The sequence below is a fragment of the Rutilus rutilus genome (genome assembly GCF_951802725.1).
Source record: "Rutilus rutilus genome assembly, chromosome: 8".
Classification (NCBI taxonomy): domain Eukaryota; kingdom Metazoa; phylum Chordata; class Actinopteri; order Cypriniformes; family Leuciscidae; genus Rutilus; species Rutilus rutilus.
The window spans coordinates 36,698,510-36,722,082 of NC_140222.1; the positions used below are offsets into that span (position 1 = coordinate 36,698,510).

Below are 23,573 nucleotides of genomic sequence, written 5' to 3' on the forward strand. Positions count from 1 at the left end.
AAACCATAATCATAAAAGCAATTATAGGCATTATTAACTTCCTAGAACACAAATTAAGAACTAAAATAAGAATTAAAGGAATATTTCAGGTTAAACAGAAGCTCTCTAGATCTTATTTAATTAATAACAATATAATTTATAATAATAATAATAATAATGTTTTATTAGAATAAATAATTGCACTCAATTTGTATAAAAAACAAAACAAGCATATTCTTAAATTAAAAATCATTAAAATATTATTTTAATAAATTGTGTAAGAATTTGTCAAAACAATAATCAATTTGTAAAACTAAAACAAGAATATGTTGTTAAATCATGTTATAAATATAAAGTTATTATTAATAAAATCGTGTAGTAAAGTAAATAATAGCACTAAATTTGTATACGACATATTGTTATAAACATTATTGTTAATTAAATAAAAAAAACATAGAAAAACATCTGAAAATATTTAAACACTTACATAAAATGTGTAAAAAAAACAAACAAAAAAATATTTACATAAAAAATTAAATCATTTAATAAAATAAAGAAATTCAATCGATTTGTAAAAAGAAAAAAAAGGTTAGGTAGCCTATATCAAAATGATTTCTATAAAATAAATAAAAATACTTGCACATATATTGTTAGCATTCAAATAAATATGTATCGTTAGTTAAATTAAAATAATCTTAATCTTAATATAATTACAAATATATTTTAGTAAAATAAATAATTTCACTCAATTTTAAAAAAGCTAGTTAAATTATATAAAAACAATCATTTTAAAAACAAAAAATAATTTAAAACTTATTTAATAAAATACATAATTTAAAAAAAAAAAAAAAAGGTTTGTTACTTTTAATGAAAGTTTATGGCTCATGGGGCAAGCGGATGAGTTAAAGCGGAAAATGTGTCCAGCATTAAAGGGATGCTTCATCGATTAGCATTAAGCTTTGTATCAGAAACCCGGTAGTATTTTCGGATGACCGTGCTTCCCTCCCTCATGTCCCCCTGAGACGAGAGATTTCTGTATTGTGTGTCTGGAAAAAAACCTCAGATGACTCAAAAATCGTCATTTAGCATCATCAGAGGCTTTTGTCCAGAGGCGAGAGACTACAGCCAGTAGGAGGATATCTTTCCGCATTTCTTCAATCCGCCCATAGGGGGATCTCACGATAAAACGCCGTCTTTTCAGTTTCGAGTCGACTAGTAGCCTAGTTGTCTCATTTCTTCCGATACTGCCCTCTGTAACCGGTAGGCGTGGCTTGGGAGTGGCCTCGTAGGGCAGCGAAGCAAGTGCATTCTGGGAGTTGCTGTCTTTCATCCACATGAGCCAGTCTCAAGTCTCAAGTCTACAAGGCACCAACTTCTAAAATAATTTCACATTTCTACTACATGACCCAATTTAAATATACATTCATCTTTCCAGCAGTGAAATATATCACTTTAAGTGTCCTTCAATACTGTTTAAAAAGCATTGCAAAATTATGATGCGTGAAATATAGCAATAATACAGAATGAGTAGGTTTGTTTTGACTGGTAAATCAAAGCACAGCTAGAGGCAAAGTAACTTTGTGCGTGCTGAAAGTGACTTCAAGTGTACCGAATGAACAATCATCATGTACGACTGCAGTCACAGGGAGCCGAGCTATTGTTCCCAGCAGAACAAAGCTCACTCCAGATAAAACAACAATAGCTGTGTCCCGCGAGGCAGCAGTGCTGGCCGGCACAGATAAGGGTCTCGCAGTCACCGCCTGGCTTTCCTCATGTGGCTCTATACGTGAGGACTCAGATCACAGTCAATCTGTCAGCTTCTCCTCTCCCTTTCAAGTGCTCAGAGTGGGTGTGAAACAGAAACCCTCTCTGACAAGACCTTACAGCCACTATCACAACAGATCCCAATAATGAAATCCATCCGTCTTCAAATCCAAGGGAGTCGGAGAAAGGATCCGGCGACTTCACAAAACTTCTATACGTTTTATATACGCTGGTATTATGGGAATTCACAGCTTTCTGGAATACTTGATTCTGATTGGTCGTCTTTCTCCTCGTAATAAAAATATTTAAATTGAGATCAATGTTTTTTTATTTATTTCATTATTTATGTAAATGTAAAGTTTTATATGTAAAACAGATCTAAAATGCTACTAAATACATACCCATGTGCCAATCAAATAAATCACAATTTAGAATATTCCTACACTGTTAAATATTATATGATCAATAAGTTATGACAACGTATGTTTTTACATTGCTTTAACTCATCAAAATAAGTTAAGGAGTTTTCACCTTTTTTATAAGTTATATACAAGATTCAACTAATTTAATGTAATTTAAGTTGAAACGACTTAAACATCCAAGTTGACTGTACTTAAAAATTGAAGGCAGCAACTTTTTCTTTACAGTGTAGCCTATATTTGAGAGGAAATTTACAAGGACGGAAACAAACAAATCAGAGTAGCACAATATACACACCACGAAGCAAACAGGAAAAGGAAAGAATCAGGGGACAATGAACATCACTGACGTCCAAACGTTTAAATTCATTCAGTGCACATCCTGTCCTGTCCACATGTGAGGTTGTGTAAAGCTACACTGTACATACTGTAAAAACAAGGTATTTGATATCAGACTGAAGTGTTTTGAGGTATTAAATGATTGACCCTCAAGCTCTGATGTTTGAGCTCAGACACAGTGTCAATTGACACTATATGTGTTATGAAATTATTTTACATTTCTGTTAAAGGGATAGTTCATCGCTGTAAATAAGTTATGACAACATATGTTTTTACATTGCTTTAACTCATCCAAATAAGTTAAGCAATTTTCAACTTTTTTTATGTTCTACAAGCTTTAACTAATTAATATAACTAATAAGTCAGTTTTATGTAATTTAAGTTGAAATAACTTAAAGATCCAAGTTGATTGAACTTAAAAATGTAAGGAAGCAACTTTTTTTTTACAGTGAAAATGACAATTCTGTCATCATCTACTCACCCTCAAGTTGTCCCAAGCTTGTACGAATTTCTGCTGAAAACAAAAGAAGATATTTTGAAGAATGTCAGTAACCGAACAGTAGATGGACCCCTGGTGATTAAATGATGACAGTATTTTCATTTTTGGGTGCACTCTGACTTTAATAGCGCATTTTAAAAAGTCCTCCATTAATCATTTTACATCTTCGGTTCAACAGATACTTCAGTTTGGGGTCTCAGAAACTCTCAGGTAAAACATAAATGCAGTGTACACCCTCTGTACAAATCCCCATTATTTCTAATATTGCATAACAAATACAATATCAAACTTGCAGTCTTCACTTAAAAATGTGCCAAATGTACCCTGGCATTGCCAAATTACCGTAGTAAAACATGGTATTATTTAAAGAACTCCAAAAAAGTATGTAAATAATATGAGTAGGCTATGATATGGTAAATTGGTAATTCATCAAAGTATCGTGGTATTATCACCTTACACCATCACTATACTTATTTAAATTTGACGAAATAGCCCAAAACAACATTTAAAAACCTACCGAGTGTTATTTCCCCTCGTTCTTGACGCTTTTATTCCACTTTCTGTTGTAATGTCAGTGATGTGAGTCTTGTGAAGATGCTCGCGCGTGCTGTCCGCACCTCCTTCACCATAAACAAACGAGCAGCGCGCGCGCGCGCCCGGAGCGCACGAGACACTCCTCCTCCTGAAGCAGCGCGCGATCCTCTCAAAACCTGTCATATCCGTCCAGTGTGCTAATCACGCGCTCCATGAGTGTTACTTATGCAAGTGTGTATTGTTTACAACAGGTCAGTGCAACTTCCGAAGGACAGCAGAGTCTCCGTTTGATGGGAACATTCGGTGTCCTACTAAAAGCCACTAATGTAACTATATTTGGAAGCACCGGGGCTAGTTGTCACATATCCCAGCTAAAAATGTGAGTTAAAAAGCTAGATAACACAAGTGTGTTGTCTAACAGAGGTTTCATTTGTGACAACATACCCTATATACAGACTCACAGGCTGACGCCTAGTCCCAGGCTAAAATGCATGTTTTTAGCCTGGAAACTTGCACTTACATATCTTAAAATGTGTCAGTGTCAGTGTTTTATCTCAAGATGCACACCAGTAATGTTTTTTTTTTTCTAAGGCACGTTTATAAAAGCTACTTAAATGTCCTTGAACTAAGACCTAATTCTGGTTTAATCTAAGCCTTGTCTGTGAAACCAGCCCTAAGCCTCTTTAAAAAAAATAAAGTGTAAAATTCCATCAAATTGAATTGAATAATCTGTACATATTATGAATTAAGACATTTAAATGAGTAAAAATAAAATAAAATAAAAACTAGAGCTTAAAAAATATTTTCAGAATTAATGGAATATTAATTCAATATTAGTTCCAATATTAATGGAACAAGGGAATGGACTTTTTAGTTTGTGATTCGCATTCATTCATACATAAAAAAAAAAAAAAAATCAAATATGTTTACATTTATGAATGCGAATGACATATGGTTCATTCTTGTTCCATTAAGATTTATACAAAATATTTTATTAAGCTCCATTTTTTTCTCATTTAAAATTCTTATTTCATAATATGAATAATAAGTAGGATTATTCAGCTCAATTGGATGGAATTTTACTACGCAATTGAAATTCATAAATCTTAAAAAAAAAAAAAAAGTTTAGTTTATAAGTTAGGATGGAACTGTATATTTTTCCTGGGAAATATATAATAGGTTTTCCCTTACCAAAATCCGTCTATACAACTGACTTTCAGAAATAAACATAACCTGAGAAATATAAAGGCATTTTTAAGCACTATCAAATTCTATGACAAAATATCACTTTTTTTTTTATTTATTTTTTTAAAGAAAATCTGTTAACATGTAGCAAATACCATGCACTTATTTATGGCAAAAATAGTCACAATAATTGTACTCAAAAATATTTTTAATTATATATATATATGAAACAGGTTTAAAAAAACATGCTGTAATATGTTTATATAAGAGAATGAAAAGATATAAATAGTTTATATTCTGTATATTGTGTAATTTACATGTTATGAAAAACTATTGTAAAAATGATTTTGGACAAGACACAAAGCAGAGAGAGTTACTACAGAATGCTGCAGGAAGTGGGGTATTTTGTAGTGTGAACCTTGTTTTCTCTCCCAAAAACAAAGTAATCGTAGTCTTTCCCACTGTAGGCGTAATATACATGAGTGAGAGGAACCAGCTCGATCGACTGACGCTGTAAGAGAAAGAGGGAATGTTACTGTACAAAGAATATTACATTTTTGTATCATCTGAAACATTAGAGATATTAACTTGCTAATATTTTCACATATAAATATGGAACAATTAAGGGTTAAACTCTTAAAAGTGTAAAAGGCCTATACGTTTAAAAAAAATTGTTCAAGGCAGTGCTGCCACCTTGAGGTCGAATTTGTAGTTGCATTCTCTTAACCACGGCAAAGGTAATCCACAAGACACGCGATTCATAGCCTGTTATTTGAATATTTTGATTATTACGTTGATTGATAATAACATATTTCCGCAGGTTTCTGCTCACCTGCTGCAGGATGCGGCTCACAGCCGAATATTTTAGCAGGTGGTTCTGGATGGCTGTTTTTGAGGCGTCACAGATGTCCTGGTCAGGGAAGCCCTCTATTGGATAAACCTGCAAACATGCATTGCGCTTTTTATATACATCCTTTACACATCTGTGCACGTGCTAGTGTATGATATATATTTTGAAAACGCAGTTATGTTCATATATTAGATCAAACATGATTAGACAGGATGTAAGCACATTTTTTAACATTCTATGTTGTTCTATATTACAACTTTAACCCTCATGTCCATATTCAAATAGCCAAATTTCTAAATGATCTTACATCTTATTTTGCTTGAAAATGATTTTATAAGATCCTCTGACGGTCTGACCTGATAAAAGGTATTTAGAAATATGTAAGCACAAATAAGTTTGAAAAGACGACCTAGTCTGTTGTGATTGGTCTACGCTGCTCTGATTGGTCAGATGATCCAGTCTGTTGGGATTGGTCTACTCTGCTCTGATTGGTCAGATGATCCAGTCTGTTGGGATTGGTCTACTCTGCTCTGATTGGTCAGATGGTCCAGTCTGTTGTGATTGGTCTACTCTGCTCTGATTGGTCAGATGACCCAGTCTGTTGTGATTGGTCTACTCTGCTCTGATTGGTCAGATGACCCAGTCTGTTGTGATTGGTCTACTCTGCTCTGATTTGCCAGATGGTCCAGTCTGTTGTGATTGGTCTACTCTGCTCTGATTTGCCAGATGGCCCAGTCTGTTGTGATTGATCTACTCTGCTCTGATTGGTCAGATGGTCCAGTCTGTTGTGATTGATCTACTCTGCTCTGATTGGTCAGATGGCTCAGTCTGTTGTGATTGGTCTACTCTGCTCTGATTGGTCAGATGGCTCAGTCTGTTGTGATTGGTCTACTCTGCTCTGATTGGTCAGATGGTCCAGTCTGTTGTGATTGATCTACTCTGCTCTGATTGGTCAGATGGCTCAGTCTGTTGTGATTGGTCTACTCTGCTCTGATTGGTCAGATGACCCAGTCTGTTGTGATTGGTCTACTCTGCTCTGATTGGTCAGATGGCTCAGTCTGTTGTGATTGGTCTACTCTGCTCTGATTGGTCAGATGACCCAGTCTGTTGTGATTGGTCTACTCTGCTCTGATTGGTCAGATGGCCCAGTCTGTTGTGATTGGTCTACTCTGCTCTGATTGGTCAGATGGCTCAGTCTGTTGTGATTGGTCTACTCTGCTCTGATTGGTCAGATGGTCCAGTCTGTTGTGATTGGTCTACTCTGCTCTGATTGGTCAGATGGCCCAGTCTGTTGTGATTGGTCTACTCTGCTCTGATTGGCCAGATGGCCCAGTCTGTTGTGATTGATCTACTCTGCTCTGATTGGTCAGAATGACCCAGTCTGTTGTGATTGGTCTACTCTGCTCTGATTGGTCAGATGACCCAGTCTGTTGTGATTGATCTACTCTGCTCTGATTGGTCAGATGACCCAGTCTGTTGTGATTGGTCTACTCTGCTCTGATTGGTCAGATGACCCAGTCTGTTGTGATTGATCTACTCTGCTCTGATTGGTCAGATGGCCCAGTCTGTTGTGATTGGTCTACTCTGCTCTGATTGGTCAGATGGCCCAGTCTGTTGTGATTGGTCTACTCTGCTCTGATTGGTCAGATGGCCCAGTCCGTTGTGATTGGTCTACTCTTCTCTGATTCATAACCACACATCTTCAAATAGCCAAATGTTAACCTAATTTCTAAATTATTTAACATCTTATTTTGCTTGAAAATTATTTTAATAAGATTCGCTGACCTAATAAAAGGTTCTTGGAAATATGTAAGAACAAATACGTCTAGCAATGCAAACATGATTGCACGTGGTCCGTTCCGCGGTGCAATCCCAGCATCACCTACAGGGGCGCTATCACGGCATTAGCGTTAGCATACAGTATTACTGAAGCTTTAACTCGATTGGTTTGACCACAGCGACATGAGGCAAGACATTTTGATCTCAGACAAACACGCTAGAAAAGTATATACTCAAGTCAGATAACCTCATCATGTGAAAATTAATATAATTAATTTATGTTTTACATGTAAACGCAAATAAAATTTCCCACTGAGGCCGGTCGAAGCGTATTATAACATCACGGAAAGTCTCAAATAATTGCGGAAAGTCATGAACTTGATTACGTAACATGAGCCTCGAGGTTTGAGAACATGAAGGTTAACTGCATATCTGACTAAACATCTGAGTAAGTGTTGAAATATCTGCATCAGAATGAATCAATGTATACCAGGAGGTTTTCATCTACAAAGAACGCTTCCCCAGACACCTTCTCAAACTTCTTCAGCGGGAATTCAGGCAGCCGGTCTGGTATAAACTCAAATACCTGGTTCTTCCTGTGAAACAGTGTGATGTTATACGCAGATAACCACATAAAATAAAAAATCAACAAGTCAGATTATTGTGTAAACCAAAGCAGGAACTAAAAGAGGAACTGAGATCATAAAAACTATTAACTGGCTGATGCGTTTACCACAGATTGCGTAACATTTCACATGTAGCTTGCTTCACACTTTCAAAACACACAAAAATGTTAGTTTTTTTTACCATGTAACAGTGAGCTGTATGAAATGCACAAGGTTTCTGTAGCCTTTACACGTGAGACAGACTTTGTCACCCTTTCCGTGACAAGACACACACCTGGAAGAAGGGATTGAGATATTTGTTTTTATTTTTACATGAGGATGTAAAACACACGAGAGTATGAATGTGTATCAGTTGACCTTTTCCTTCCCCTTCCGTTGCAGGTTGTGCAGCGACGGTTGCGGCTGTGACCAGTGCCGTGACAGAACATACAGCGAGTCTGAATTTGGTGTTCAGGAAACAGTCAGTTTAATAAAGCATTGGCAGATATATGATAATGATAATTAAACATCCACGTACCAGTCCTCGTCCACGACAGTGTGTACACCTCACTTTGCCGTTACCATGACAGCGGTGGCAAGGCTGCAAAGACACTAATGCACTTATTATTGCACTAATTAACATGTATAAAAGTCTGACTTATGGTGATACATTTAGAGTAGAATGCACATTAGGTAAAATAGTTTTTATTTTGAGCAGGTTTTGATGGTAAATTACATTTATATGAATATAGATTGTTTAAAGTGCCCCTATAATGCTATTTTAAAGTTTCCTAATTTTTGTTTTGGAGGTATTCTACGATAAGTTTACATGTATCCAAGGTAAAAAAATAAAAAAAAAAACTTTACTTTTCTAATAATATACATTGCAGCATCACTTATTTTCTCACAGTGTCTGAAACGGTTTGATACAGGATCCCGTCTCTCGAAAACCCTCCTTTCTGAGAGCCTAGATCTGCTTTGATTGGTCAGAAAACCCAGTCTGTTGTGATTGGTCTACTCTGCTTTGATTGGTCAGATAACCCAGTCTGTTGTGATTGGTCTACTTTTTTATTTATTTTTTATTTATTCATTTATTTGACATGGACATTGCAATTAAACATAGTACAAAACAAGTTTGTAACTGATGCTATGCAAAAAGAGTTTATAGCTAGTGCTAATTTACAACTCCAGTCCCTGGTTGGGCCTTTACACTACAACATTTTCTATTTTATCATAAAAACGTATCTATACACACCATATAAATCACTTACATACACAAACTAGCTATTTACAAATGGGTACATTCCTGTTTCGATTTCATCCAAAACTTAACTCGAGAAGTGAACATTTTAAGCTCAGTCATGGTTTTAAATTCAGTGGGTAATGAGTTCCACAACTTTGCACTTTTATATGAAAAAGCAGACTGACCAAATGAAGTCTTACGGTACGGAACTATACAGTTGTTATTGATAGAGCCTCTGGTGACTCTGTTGATGCTTTGTCTCTGCATAAATGAACTGAGTGGCTCAGGTGCTATATTATTGAGACATTTGAAAGTCAGTTTGAGAAAACATAAAATCACTAAAGTTTTCAAAGCTTAACAATTTATACTTCTGGAGAATATTGCAGTGATGGTAGCGGATTGGCTTCTTGTCCATAATCTTTATAGTTTGATTGTATAATGACCTAATGTGTTTAGTTGCTGAGACCGTGGCCTAGGCTGTGCCCATGCTGTCATGCAGTATATGAGAGAATATCATAGCGTGCATGTACAGGAGGGCGGCCTGGTTTGGAATGTATTGTCTAATTAATTTGAAACAGTTTAGGTTGCTTTGTATAGCTTTTGAGATTTTCTTAAGATGTTTGTCAAATTTTAATTGGGGGTCAAGGGTCAATCCAAGGTATTTAAAATCTGTTACCAATTTTATAATTGTGTCTTGCAAATTAATCTGAAAATTTTGTTCCACATTTTGTCTTTTAATTGAAAAACACATTACTACAGTTTTAGTTGAATTTAGCACCAACTGATTTTGAATGAGCCATTGACTGACCTCAGCCATACAAGTGGTTAAAACCTCTGCTGACTGTTCCGGTGACTTAGCGGGTGCATAAAAAACAGCATCGTCCGCATAAAGTTGGCAATTTACATCTGGACAGATTGTGGCAGATCATTTGTGGCAGATCATTTACTCTGCTCTGATTGGTCAGATGACCCAGTCTGTTGTGATTGGTCTACTCTGCTCTGATTGGTCAGATGGCCCAGTCTGTTGTGATTGGTCTACTCTGCTCTGATTGGTCAGATGACCCAGTCTGTTGTGATTGATCTACTCTGCTCTGATTGGTCAGATGGCCCAGTCTGTTGTGATTGGTCTTCTCTGCTCTGATTGGTCAGATGACCCAGTCTGTTGTGATTGGTCTACTCTTTTCTGATTGGTCAGATGGCCCAGTCTGTTGTGATTGGTCTACTCTGCTCTGATTGGTCAGATGACCCAGTCTGTTGTGATTGGTCTACTCTTTTCCTGATTGGTCAGATGGCCCAGTCTGTTGTGATTGGTCTACTCTGCTCTGATTGATTAGATTACCCAGTCTGTTGTGATTGGTCTACTCTGCTCTGATTGGTCAGATGGCCCAGTCTGTTGTGATTGTTCTACTCTGCTCTGATTGGTCAGATAACCCAGTTGTGATTGGTCTACTCTGCTCTGATTGGTCAGATAACCCAGTCTGTTGTGATTGGTCTACTCTGCTCTGATTGGTCAGATAACCCAGTCTGTTGTGATTGGTCTACTCTGCTCTGATTGGTCAGATAACCCAGTCTGTTGTGATTGGTCTACTCTGCTCTGATTGGTCAGATGACCCAGTCTGTTGGATTGGTCTACTCTGATTGGTCAGGTAACCCAGTCTGTTATGATTGGTCTACTCTGCTCTGATTGGTCAGGTAACCCAGTCTGTTGTGATTGGTCTACTCTGCTCTGATTGGTCAGATAACCCAGTCTGTTGTGATTGGTCTACTCTGCTCTGATTGGTCAGATGACCCAGTCTGTTGTGATTGGTCTACTCTGCTCTGATTGGTCAGATGACCCAGTCTGTTGTGATTGGTCTACTCTGATTGGTCAGGTAACCCAGTCTGTTATGATTGGTCTACTCTGCTCTGATTGGTCAGGTAACCCAGTCTGTTGTGATTGGTCTACTCTGCTCTGATTGGTCAGATGGCCCAGTCTGTTGTGATTGGTCTACTCTGCTCTGATTGGTCAGATGGTGCAGTCTGTTGTGATTGATCTACTCTGCTCTGATTGGTCAGATGGCCCAGTCTGTTGTGATTGGTCTACTCTGCTCTGATTGGTCAGATAACCCAGTCTGTTGTGATTGGTCTACTCTGCTCTGATTGGTCAGATAACCCAGTCTGTTGTGATTGGTCTACTCTGCTCTGATTGGTCAGATGGCCCAGTCTGTTGTGATTGGTCTACTCTGCTCTGATTGGTCAGATGGCCCAGTCTGTTGTGATTGGTCTACTCTGCTCTGATTGGTCAGATGGCCCAGTCTGTTGTGATTGGTCTACTCTGCTCTTATTGGTCGGTCTACTCTGATCTGATTGGTCAGAAGACCCATTCTGTTGTGATTGGTCTACTCTGCTCTGATTGGTCTGATTGGGGAAAGAGTTAATAAACAGCTATATTACACACTGCATGAAAGGTAGGCTAGTATGTGAAAAAGCATAATAGGGGCTCTTTAAAGGCATACCTTTATGAATGAAGAGTGTGGGACCCTGACTTTCTGAACGGTGTCAGTGAATTTGGGTGGGTAAGACACCTGGACGAGCCACGGTGGAGGACTCACTCCATTCTGAGGCCCATCCACACACTGACCTGAGAAAAAAAATAATAATTTGATACAGACATTTTTATCATTTGTTTAATTGTATTGGTTTCATCAGGCACCTGTGTGCGGCTCCGATCCCCACGCACTTGATCTGGACTCGGTAAATGTTTCCAAGCGGTACTGAAAAGACAAGGGACAAATGGCACAATCATATAACTATTATGATATGTAATAATAATATAGGAATCATTCCACATCTAGACTGGATAATATTGTGAAGAGATTTACACGGTAAACTGTAAAGGGCTTCAGCTCTTTGAATATCAGATTTTTGGCAGGTTTGCTGCTGTATGTCCATTTTTTACCCACAAACTCGAGTAGAGCGTCTCTCGCTACATCCTCTGAGACAGTGGGAACCCTGTCAGTGTGCAAATACATACACAGATCTATATGCAATGTGCAATATACAAAATAATAACGTTATGGCAAATTTTGAATATATACCTACAAAAAATTATTTTGCACACGGAAAATACATTTTGTACCTACATGACATTTGGGACTGAGGCATTCTTGTCATTTTCAGTCTTAGGGGTAAAGTCTGGTGGAGGAGGATAGGTTTGATCTGCACACAAACAAAAATAAAAGTGGAATATCAAATTGGAAAACAAAATTATAATTAAGCATTCAAGACATAACTATGATATTAGGTCATATATATACGACATGCAATATTTGTTGTTATATGTTCAAGATTGTCCAATATTATGTTTTTTTATGACCAATACTAATACATTTTTAAAGCATCCAATATGCAAAAGCAATCTTTAATTATTTCAGCATTTTCAAGCAACAATGATCATTATAATACAACAATAAAACAATATTATGTATATTTTTAAGTTATTATTATATGAATCATGTATAATAGTGTGTTATCATAATAGTGTCTTAATAATATTAATAATAATAACAACATATTATGGTTAATGTGCTTTAGTGTATATCATAGTTTATTAAAACAATAAAGTCATAATAATAATAATAATAATAATAACAAAATGTTATTATTATAATTAGTTTGGTGCCTAAGTGTATATAATAGTGTATTATTATAATAAAATAGTCTTGATTTTATAAAAATAATAATTATTATTATTATTATGCCATAGGGTATATAATGGTGCATTATTATAATAGTATCTTAATAATAGTAGTAATTTAAAAAATTGTTATTATTGTTGTTATTATAATGTGTAAATGCATATTATGTATTATTCAAATAAGTGTCTTAGTTATAAAATTAATTTATTGCTATTATTTATATTATTATACTACATTTTAATAATGTCTTCATAATAATAATAAATTAATATCATAACTTAGTGCATATATTAGTATATAATAATAATAGTATTAACAATAATAAAAATGTCATTATATTATAATACAATTATTGTTATTATTATTATTATTATTATTAATGTGCCTTAGTGTATACACAGGGTGGGCCATTTATATGGATACACCGTAATAACATGGGTTGGTGATATTAAAGTCCTGTTTGTGGCACATTAGTATATGTGATGGTCACCACCCATCTTGAGGAGTTTGCCCCCTCACATATACTAATGTGCCACAAACAGGACTTTAATATCACCAACCATTCCCATGTTATTACGGTGTATCCATATAAATGGCCCACCCTGTATAATGTATTATTATAGAATAGTATCTTAATAATAATAATAATAAATGTTGTTATTATTGTTAATGGCATTATATAATGGTGATCAAATTTATTTTCAATAAGTTCTGTTTTGGGCCGTTATTGGACTGTTGTTATCAGTCTATCTGTAATGCATGAGTGATACACATGAAGCTCTTTCACCTCCACCATTTTGCTCTTCGTATCCCGAGACACTGTCCAGCCAGCCTGGGGGCGGAGCAGACGGACCCTCCTCAGGAAGACTGGGGTCAAAGGTGTCTGCAGAAGACAGCGTGTGATATTTCTCATTTATCAAAGAGCAACATCCCTTGTTGGTCCTGGAACAACATTCCTATCAAACAGCCACCGCCTTAAATCAGTGACCGAATTTTCCATCAAGTCCCTTGGACATCTTTTTTCATCATCCATATGATGAAATTTATTTTCATCTTGATTTCATCAAGTTGTGATGAAATTGACAATCACAACAGTGGTTTAATATGTTATATTCTGTTGCGTTGCTAGGCAACAGAACATAAACACATTTCTTAGCAATCAGTAGTTGGCAGCTGTTCATTAAGTCATTAGGGTTCTTTCCCTCAGCAGTGCATCAGTGAAGTGAACTGAGTTATATATACTTCACATAAACAACTTGTTACGTTCGTGAACAATGCTGCTAACAAGTGGATATAAATATCAGCTTGAGTGGGTTTCCTTCAACAGAGATTGTGCTTCAGATTTAGAATGAAGAATGGGCACGAAATGAGGCCTGTATGCCACAGAAACAATGCCCTCAAAATATAGCAGTGAATGATGGGTGGAGCAGGTTGTCTATGATACAATTTAAATGCTAATTTAGCAAAGCACATTCATCAAAATGTTATTTGATATGGCAGGGATTTTCTTAGGTGCTTAGGGGATTCATACAAAATTTTAAAGAAAAAAAAAGCTTACAAAATGTATTTTTAGGGCTGTCAAAGTTACTCTGTTCAAATTAAATTGTGTGTGTGTGTGTGTGTGTGTATATATATATATAGTATTCAGACCCCCTTAAATTCTCTTTGTTATATTGCAGCCATTTGCTAAAATCATTTAAGTTCTTTTTTTCCCTCATTATTGTACACACAGCACCCCATATTGACAGAAAAACACAGAATTGTTGACATTTTTGCACATTTATTAAAAAAGAAAAATTGAAATATCACATGGTCCTAAGTATTCAGACCCTTTGCTGTGACACTCATATATTTAACTCAGGTGCTGTCCATTTCTTCTGATCATCCTTGAGATGGTTCTACACCTTCATTTGAGTCCAGCTGTGTTTGATTATACTGATTGGACTTGATTAGGAAAGCCACACACCTGTCTATATAAGACCTTACAGCTCACAGTGCATGTCAGAGCAAATGAGAATCATGAGGTCAAAGGAACTGCCTGAAGAGCTCAGAGACAGAATTGTGGCAAGGCACAGATCTGGCCAAGGTTACAAAAAAAATTCTGCTGCACTTAAGGTTCCTAAGAGCACAGTGGCCTCCATAATCCTTAAATGGAAGACGTTTGGGACCACCAGAACCCTTCCTAGAGCTGGCCGTCCGGCCAAACTGAGCTATCGGGGGAGAAGAGCCTTGGTGAGAGAGGTAAAGAAGAACCCAAAGATCACTGTGGCTGAGCTCCAGAGATGCAGTCGGGAGATGGGAGAAAGTTGTAGTAAGTCAACCATCACTGCAGCCATCCACCAGTCGGGGCTTTATGGCAGAATGGCCCGACGGAAGCCTCTCCTCAGTGCAAGACACATGAAAGCACACCTGAAGGACTCCAAGATGGTGATAAATAAGATTCTCTGGTCTGATGAGACCAAGATAGAACTTTTTGGCCTTAATTCTGAGCGGTATGTGTGGAGAAAACCAGGCACTGCTCATCACTTGTCCAATACAGTCTCAACAGTGAAGCATGGTGGTGGCAGCATCATGCTGTGGGGGTGTTTTTCAGCTGCAGGGACAGGACGACTGGTTGCAATCGAGGGAAAGATGAATGCGGCCAAGTACAGGGATATCCTGGACGAAAACCTTCTCCAGAGTGCTCTGGACCTCAGACTGGGCCGAAGGTTCACCTTCCAACAAGACAATGACCCTAAGCACACAGCTAAAATAACGAAGGAGTGGCTTCACAACAACTCCGTGACTGTTCTTGAATGGCCCAGCCAGAGCCCTGACTTAAACCCAATTGAGCATCTCTGGAGAGACCTGAAAATGGCTGTCCACCAACGTTTACCATCCAACCTGACAGAACTGGAGAGGATCTGCAAGGAGGAATGGCAGAGGATACCCAAATCCAGGTGTGAAAAACTTGTTGCATCTTTCCCAAAAAGACTCATGGCTGTATTAGATCAAAAGGGTGCTTCTACTAAATACTGAGCAAAGAGTCTGAATACTTAGGACCATGTGATATTTCAGTTTTTCTTTTTTAATAAATGTGCAAAAATGTCAACAATTCTGTGTTTTTATGTCAATATGGGGTGCTGTGTGTACAATAATTAGGAAAAAAAATTAACTTAAATGCATCCATCCATCCATCTTCTTCCGCTTATCCGGGGCCGGGTCGCGGGGGCAGCAGTCTAAGCAGAGATCCCCAGACTTCCCTCTCCCTAGACACTTCCTCCAGCTCTTCCGGGGGGACACCGAGGCGTTTCCAGGCCAGCCGGGAGACATAGTCTCTCCAGCGTGTCCTAGGTCTTCCCCGGGGTCTCCTCCCAGTGGGACGCGCCCGGAACACCTTCCCGGGAAGGCGTCCAGGAGGCATCCGAAACAGATCCCCGAGCCACCTCAGCTGACCCCTCTCGATGTGGAGGAGCAGCGGCTCTACTCTGAGCTCCTCCCAAATGACCGAGCTTCTCACACTATCTCTAAGGGATCGCCCAGCCACCCTGCGGAGAAAGCTCATTTCGGCCGCCACACATTTTGAACTTAAATGATTTTAGCAAATTGCTGCAATATAACAAAGAGTGAAAAATTTAAGGGGGTCTGAATACTTTCCGTACCCACTGTATCCACCTTATTCTGCTCTAAACGTTCTCCATAACGACGACTCCGGTTGCCTACTTCCGGTTCGTAGCGCTTGACCTGTACTAGCAGCGAGAGAATGAGTTCAAGCTCCTCATGTGCTGTTGTTGGTTGTTTTAACAATTCAGAGAAGATTTCAAACTTTTTAGAAACTGAGTGTTTCGAGCTTAAGAAGGAGATAATGCCCATGTCCGGTTCCGTATCAGATACATTCAATAAAGTAAACGTTTAGAGTGGTTAGCGTTAAAACTGAAGCATAAGAAAAAAAGTCGAAAAACTTTGCCCATTAATTAGATGTGCAAGGCAAGCAGGCAAGTGTTCGGGTTGTTATGGACAAGTAAAAATTACATTATTGTATATTATATGAAATAAAATAATTATTATAAAAAAATAAAAAATAAAATAATTGTATAAAAAAGTAAACATTTCGGCTCATTTGACTCAGCTCACTGAAAAGAGCCGGTTCTTTTGACTCACAGCTCTTTCAAAAAATAAATTCTTATCTCCTTCTTATCTTATGCTCGAAACACTCAGTTTCTAAAAAGTTTGAAATCTTCTTTGAATTGTTAAAACAAACAACAACAGCACATGAGGAGCTTGAACTCATTCTCTCGCTGCTACAGGTCAAGCGCTACGAACCGGAAGTAGGCAACCGGAGTCGTCGTCATGGCAGCGTGCATTGTTTAGACTGAGCAGAATAAGGTGGATATATGTAAATCTTTAACGGTCCGCCTGGAAACAAAGCTGTCGTGATGCCAAACCCCCTCATGGAAAAAAGCTGTCTTGTTTACAACTGTGCCAATGAGCGCTTATCAGGTCAACTAAACGCTGGATTTAAAAAATATGTGTAGTTTACAGCTCCATTGGCACACTTGACGTGTACTCGGCTCGCACTTGATTTGTACTCGCACTTGACGTGTACTCGCACCTGACGTGTACTCGCACCTGACGTGTACTCGCACTTGACGTGTACTCGCACCTGACGTGTACTCGCACTTGACGTGTACTCGCACTTGATGTGTACTCGCACTTGACGTGTACTCGCACTTGACGTGTACTCGCACTTGATGTGTACTCGCACTTGATGTGTACTCGCACTTGACGTGTAAGTTGCACGAGATGTGTACTCGCACTTGACGTGTACTCGCACTTGATGTGTACTCGCACTTGATGTGTACTCGCACCTGACGTGTACTCGCACTTGATGTGTACTCGCACTTGACGTGTACTCGCACTTGATGTGTACTCGCACTTGATGTGTACTCGCACGTGATGTGTACTCGCACTTGACGTGAACTCGCACTTAACGTCTACTTGCGAAAGGGAAAATAACCTTAAACCCCTGAGAACTCTTTAAACCCTGAGAAGCCTTTCTAACAGTCTGGTGCCTAATCATATCAATGCAAAAATAAAATGCACTGATAACAGAAATAATTGTAAACACATAAACAATTGCTTCAGTCTGAATTCAGTTGGTAGTGGTGCCTTCAAGAAGCTGGTATGTGGTTAATTGTGCTCATACTGACAGACATGTGCGGCTGCTTTGTGAAGCAGAGATCTATTTAGCAAACAGGATATGTTTATATGTAAGATAACATTTTCAGTTAACAGTTTCAGACTGTTAATTTGTCCTCAGTCTGCATTTTTTCGCTTGCGGTACATGAAAGCACTTGGTGTTTGGTGTCATAAGTGAAGTTCAAAAAAGGTTCATGTCTAGATAACAAAGGCAGTACAGTATTATGCACAACTTATCAGTGTTTTAGTATTATATATTTATAAAGTAGGAGAGAGTTTATGCATTCTAATTATCCAGGCCAGCACTCTTAAAGTTTAATAGTATATGCACTGAGTGAAGCCTGCTCCTATCCTCACTTAAGTATGATATATTTATCAATGCATTCGGCAGTAGGCCTACACTTTAACTATATTTCAAATACAGCATAAGTAATTATGAAATTACATATAAAGATGTACTTAAAGGGGTCATGACATGAGAAGTGGAATTTGTAAAACATTCTACAAGTTTCATAGCTTAAAACGTCCTGAATATAAACAAAGCATTTATTTAACAAAGCTTCAAAAATGGCTTGTTTTGATGATGAGGGATCTGTGATGTCACATGGGCAAACCCATTTGCATACGACTGCCTCCTGAGTAAGACATCGGCGAATAGTTATACATCATCGCACCATAAGCCCGCCTACTGGCGTTCAGTTGATTATTAACGGCTAACATTTGCCAACACAGGATGTGAGCATCGCGTCAAAAGCAAATAAAACCATTATAATTACTGATTCTGTCTACACTGGATACAGTATACAGATGCGTCTTCAGTCTCTGACATCCTCAACACACAACAGGACAAATGGAAGAGTGAAAGAACGTTCGATTTGCGCTTTGCGCCAGTTTAAACAACTGGTTTGTGTCTCTGTACAGAATTCAGAAGGATCCCAGCATCGGAAACAAGTGGATGGTTTATTTTGATGGCGTGTGAGGATTATATGTTTGTTCGGAGCATTTTATTTTGTAAACGAGGCACTGTGTAATGAAGAGTTTGCAAAGAAATTTTTGTTGATTAATGAAGCAGCCGACTGTATTGGATCTGACAGCAGCTGCATCACAAACTTAAGTACATTATTTTGCTCTGTCTGTAAATGACAGTTTTATATGTTTTTAAAACACTTATTCATGTGCAAAAGTGAGGGGGCGTTGATACTGTTTCCTGTGTGGCCGTTTACTGACAAACCTTAAAGGAGCCGCCCCTTAAAAACAGATTGTTTCAGACACATGAAGGTCTGAATGAAGGTTGAAAATCGTTTTTTATCTCTATGGCAACGTAGAACAAGCCGGAACTTCCGGTTTACGTTAGCCTGAAGATACTGCTATCAGAGAGCCTCAACAAGCCCAAACAATGACGAGAGCTTAGATCGGCCCCAAAAAATCAAGCCCGACCCTACCTGAGCACGTTGTGTCCGAGCCCGGCCCAACACATTAACTGTAATTATGAGCCCGAGCCCAATTTAGACCCAACCATTTTTAATACGTGGGCCGTTATAACCAGGGGCGGCACCAGATCATTTTTTTTACATGTGCTGAAGGGGTGCTAGATATATATAAATACTTTTAATAAATGACAAAAAATTGGCCACTTAATATTTAATATTCAATTATTTTAATGATCACAATTAAAGTATTCATTTTATTAAATTGAACAAGCACAACATTCGGCATTCGATCAAATATTATTTAAGATTTATTATTATTAATAATGTTATTTCAACACAATATCTCGTTATTTCTACATAATATGTGTGCCGAGTGTGTGTGCAACAAGCAAGATGTGCATTTGTAAATCCGGTAACACGCGTGCATTGATTTTTATTAATAAACTAGTGTTTTCTGTGTCAGTGTCGGCTGCAAAGATGAAGTTGACGATCGCCATCTCCGTAGTGAACGCGCCTATAGAGAGAAATTACATAATCAGAGAGTAGCCTATTTCTTTTCATTTTGAATTGTTTAGTTTAAAGACATTTAAAGCTTCGGTTTCGGTTAATTTATGATGAGATGCGCTCCAGTTCGCGTGCAATGCAAGTGACTGCGCCGGCGCCTCCATGTCATGATTGTCTGCTATATTTGCTTATTTATTAAATCCAGGCAATTGGTTGATTAAAAAAAATATTAAAATTAAGATACAATTTATACAAAATGAAATTCACTTTAAAGAAAGGCTTTCAACAAAACAAAACTTAATGAAGAAAATTAAGTTTAATCATGTCTGACCCATTAAAGGGTAACTAAACCCTAAACCCACTTTTTTTATTTAATGATCTGTAAGAATGAGGCTTTATTAGTGCTGTTCATTGATTCGAGTAACTTTTTTGACATTTTGGTATAAAGTGTTTTAATTTTACAATATATGGTGTAAAAACGTCTGAGTGCTGCCCTCTTAAGGTTGAACGGTGGCTACTGCAGTTTAATTTTCCTATTGGATGTTGCGGTGGCAAGTGACGTAAAAGGTGGCAGGTGACGTAAGCAGGTTCCAGCTCTACCACGCCCCTGGTACGAGCTCACCACGCCCTTGGTATGAGCTAGCGTAGATTTATCTGTGTACAGTGGTCAGGAGGGTACGTAGGTGTAGTGTTGCTGGTTGCAACAGCACTGCTGGACTGCATAGCTTTCCAGCAGACTTGTAAAAAAGGCGCCAGTGTTTGCATGCACTTGGCCTGGAAGACCGTGAGTGTGAAACCTGCATTTTCGCGGGATTGCTTCTCCAACGCAATAGAGGTGGAAATGGGCTTCTCCTCCACATAGCTCGCGCTGAAAAGCGACAGTGCAAAATGCTGCTGATCCTGCATGGACTCCACCACCGCAGCGGCGTCTTGATGTGAGTGATCATATATATTTTAATCACAATTTATGGTTAGGCTAAAGTTAAAGGGATACTCCACTTTTTTCGGAAATATGCTCATTTTACAACTCCCCCAGAGTTAAACAGATGAGTTTTACCGTTTTAGAATCCATTCAGCCGAACTCCGGGTCTGACGGTACCACTTTTAGCATAGCTTAGCATAGATCATTGATTCAGACGAGTCCAGTAGCATTTCTCTCAAAATGACCAAAGAGTTTCAATATTTTTCCTATTTAAAACTTGACTCTTCTGTAGTTAAACCGTGTACTAAGATCGACAGAAAATGAAAAGTTGCGATTTTCTAAGCCAATATGGCTAGGAACTACTCTCGTAGTGATATGACGCAGCGCCTGAAAATAGGTCTAATAGGTTAGACAAACTTAGTCCCGGTCACGTTGGAAGAAGTTACCGAGCTGGGGACTATTTTTAGGCGCTGCGTCATATCACTACGCCTGCTGCACCCATGGTACGGCCGCACAGTTCCTTGATTATTACGCCGGAATGAGAGTAGTTCCTAGCCATATAGGCTTAGAAAATCGCAACTTTTCATTTTCCGTCGATCTTAGTACAAGGTTTAACTACAGAAGAGTCAAGTTTTAAATAGGAAAAATATTGAAACTCTTTGGTCATTTTGAAAGAAATGCTACTGGACTCGTCTGAATCAATGATCTATGCTAAGCTATGCTAAAAGTGGTACCGTCAGACCCGGAGTTCGGCTGAATGGATTCTAAAACGGTAAAACTCATCTGTTTAACTCTGGGGGAGTTGTAAAATGAGCATATTTCCGAAAAAAGTGGAGTATCCCTTTAATCCTCTGGGGTCGACAAACGCGTCGGCGCATTTTGCTGGATTTTTTCACATAGCGGCAAAATATGAATATGCCTATAGAGAGCGCGCGCTATTGACATCAACTCGATAAAACCAGAGAATGACGGGCTCTGATAAAACTCATCAGATGCACTTTACGTCGTCTTTCGACTCTGTGAGCAAACTCCATTTTAGAGTCTGACAGCAGGTCTCAGGTGCACAAATATGAAACTAGTAAATGCTCTTATTTAATGGCTACAACAAATATAGTAGGCCTACACACTCTCTATTTGTACAAATTACTGCACATTCAAGTTAATTCTCGAATTCATTTTCAAATTATTGAAAACAATAAACATACCACTTAAAAAAATATACAGTTGTACTGCAGTTTTTTTCTAAGTACAAGAAACACTCTTTCTGCGTAGAGGGTCCGTGTATGTTGGAAACAGGTGGTCCCACTCATAAATCCTTCAGTTTTCGCGTGTTGTTTGTGCATCGGACAACGGTACACGTTGAGCCACAAGGAGCCATTGCTTAAACTGTCAGCATTACTACTTGTCAGTAATCAGTTTCACCCGTTTGTACCGCGACGCGAGTATCCCTTGTTGTGTGCAAGCTTCATTAACATAGATAGACGTTCATAAAGCGGAACTGAGAGATACCGTCAACAGGAAGTATCGAGTGTCGGAGTGTCATGGCGACGCCCAATAAGACTCGCAGGAAAGTTGTGAATATATATATTTTACACATTATATATAAGTGTCTGAAAAGATTAAATTTAGTTTGCACTTCAGTATATTCTTTTAAATTATATTATTTATTATTAATAAGTTATAACTCTTTTCGGAAGTATGCTAAAGTGTAATTTGTTTTCACAACAGTGTCAATCCTTAAACTGTCAAATATCTTTGAGATGTTAACAGATGCTACTTAACATTCCTAAAACATTCTGCAAAAGGTCAGATTTCATTCCTTCCACTGAAGTAAAGGCTATATGAGATGCTCTTTGGATCATTCTCAAATTAGATAACATATCAGGACCTGCACAACTAAAGCAAAATAAAAACTGACATTCCTTAAACTTTTCACTCAAACTGTTATGCTGGTGATATAAACAATGTGTATTGAATTATATAGCAGTTAGAGCACTGATATTTATAAAAGACACTGAAAAGTTTCACTTTCTGAAACGATCAATGTTTGCGGCAGTTCAGATCAGTGTACGTGAGCAATATGCTTTTCATTCAAATCTATGCACATGATCCTCAACGTGACTGTTAGTGACTTATTAATTTTTGAAGTGTTGTTAAAAGTTTTGTTCAAACTTCAAACTGAAACAGAATTAATGCTTTGTTGAAAAACTGTTTCATATAACGTTGTGCAAAAGGAAAACACAATCTTGCAGATTATTGTGCAAATGTGGTGTCATCATAAGTAGAAAAGATTAATTTACATGCACACTTCATCACATTTAATCACTTTAAGTGTAGAATAAAAGAATGCATTTTCCTTAATTTATATATACATTACCGTTTTGCCAACATGCTACAGATGTGAATTATTTATTTTCTTGCAAGCTATCCAGAGACAATGAACATTACAGTAAATATTCAAGAAAAACAAAACAGCAAAAAGACAGTTAGCTGTAGCTTAATATGCACATCTACCCACCTATATCTTCGTCTTTTTCGTCCATCACGCACAAAATGCTGATGAAGTCTGTTTCACGTGCTTGTCACAGCAGTGCTCTACTTATTTACCGATCGCCTTTGTTCAGTTTTGATATCTAGAACTTGGACAGGAATGAAGACACGCCCAC

The 23,573-nt window shown here is 37.8% G+C and overlaps 2 protein-coding genes across 4 annotated transcripts in view; both read right to left on the reverse strand.

Annotated features, from left to right (window-relative positions):
* The window catches only part of LOC311295351 (semaphorin-3D), a 56,115-nt gene extending 52,431 nt beyond the window's left edge, over nt 1–3,684 (reverse strand). The window contains exons 1-2 of one of the 3 annotated variants that reach the window (XM_084416683.1): nt 3,518–3,684; nt 2,983–3,012 (exon numbers count right to left, since the gene is read on the reverse strand). The gene's annotated coding sequence lies outside the window, so the exon portion shown is untranslated. Of the gene's footprint in view, nt 1–2,982; nt 3,016–3,517 lie in introns of all 3 variants that reach the window. The other 2 variants (XM_084416682.1, XM_084416684.1) reach the window with 2 other exon arrangements.
* Nucleotides 3,685–4,909: 1,225 nt separating this feature from the next.
* Nucleotides 4,910–23,566, reverse strand: ssuh2.1 (ssu-2 homolog, tandem duplicate 1). Its single transcript, XM_084416696.1, has 12 exons — nt 23,426–23,566; nt 13,661–13,756; nt 12,319–12,394; nt 12,058–12,187; nt 11,889–11,949; nt 11,692–11,816; nt 8,492–8,554; nt 8,332–8,411; nt 8,156–8,248; nt 7,839–7,944; nt 5,552–5,659; nt 4,910–5,230 (listed from the first exon to the last, which is right to left on the reverse strand). The coding sequence occupies exons 1-12, from the start codon at nt 23,448–23,450 to the stop codon at nt 5,096–5,098; spliced, it is 1,098 nt and encodes a 365-aa protein (XP_084272822.1). The 5' UTR covers nt 23,451–23,566; the 3' UTR covers nt 4,910–5,095.
* Between the last annotated feature and the right edge of the window lie 7 nt (nt 23,567–23,573).

What these genes read in the sequence shown, in the direction of transcription:
- ssuh2.1 (XM_084416696.1), bottom strand. Translation starts at nt 23,450, where the DNA reads ATGGACGAAAAAGACGAAGATATAG. An exon ending in ACTGTCGTGGACGAGGACTG is followed by an intron (nt 8,412 to 8,491) that starts GTACGTGGATGT and finishes CACCAAATTCAG; the next exon opens with ACTCGCTGTATGTTCTGTCA. An exon ending in AACGGAAGGGGAAGGAAAAG is followed by an intron (nt 8,249 to 8,331) that starts GTCAACTGATAC and finishes CCCTTCTTCCAG; the next exon opens with GTGTGTGTCTTGTCACGGAA.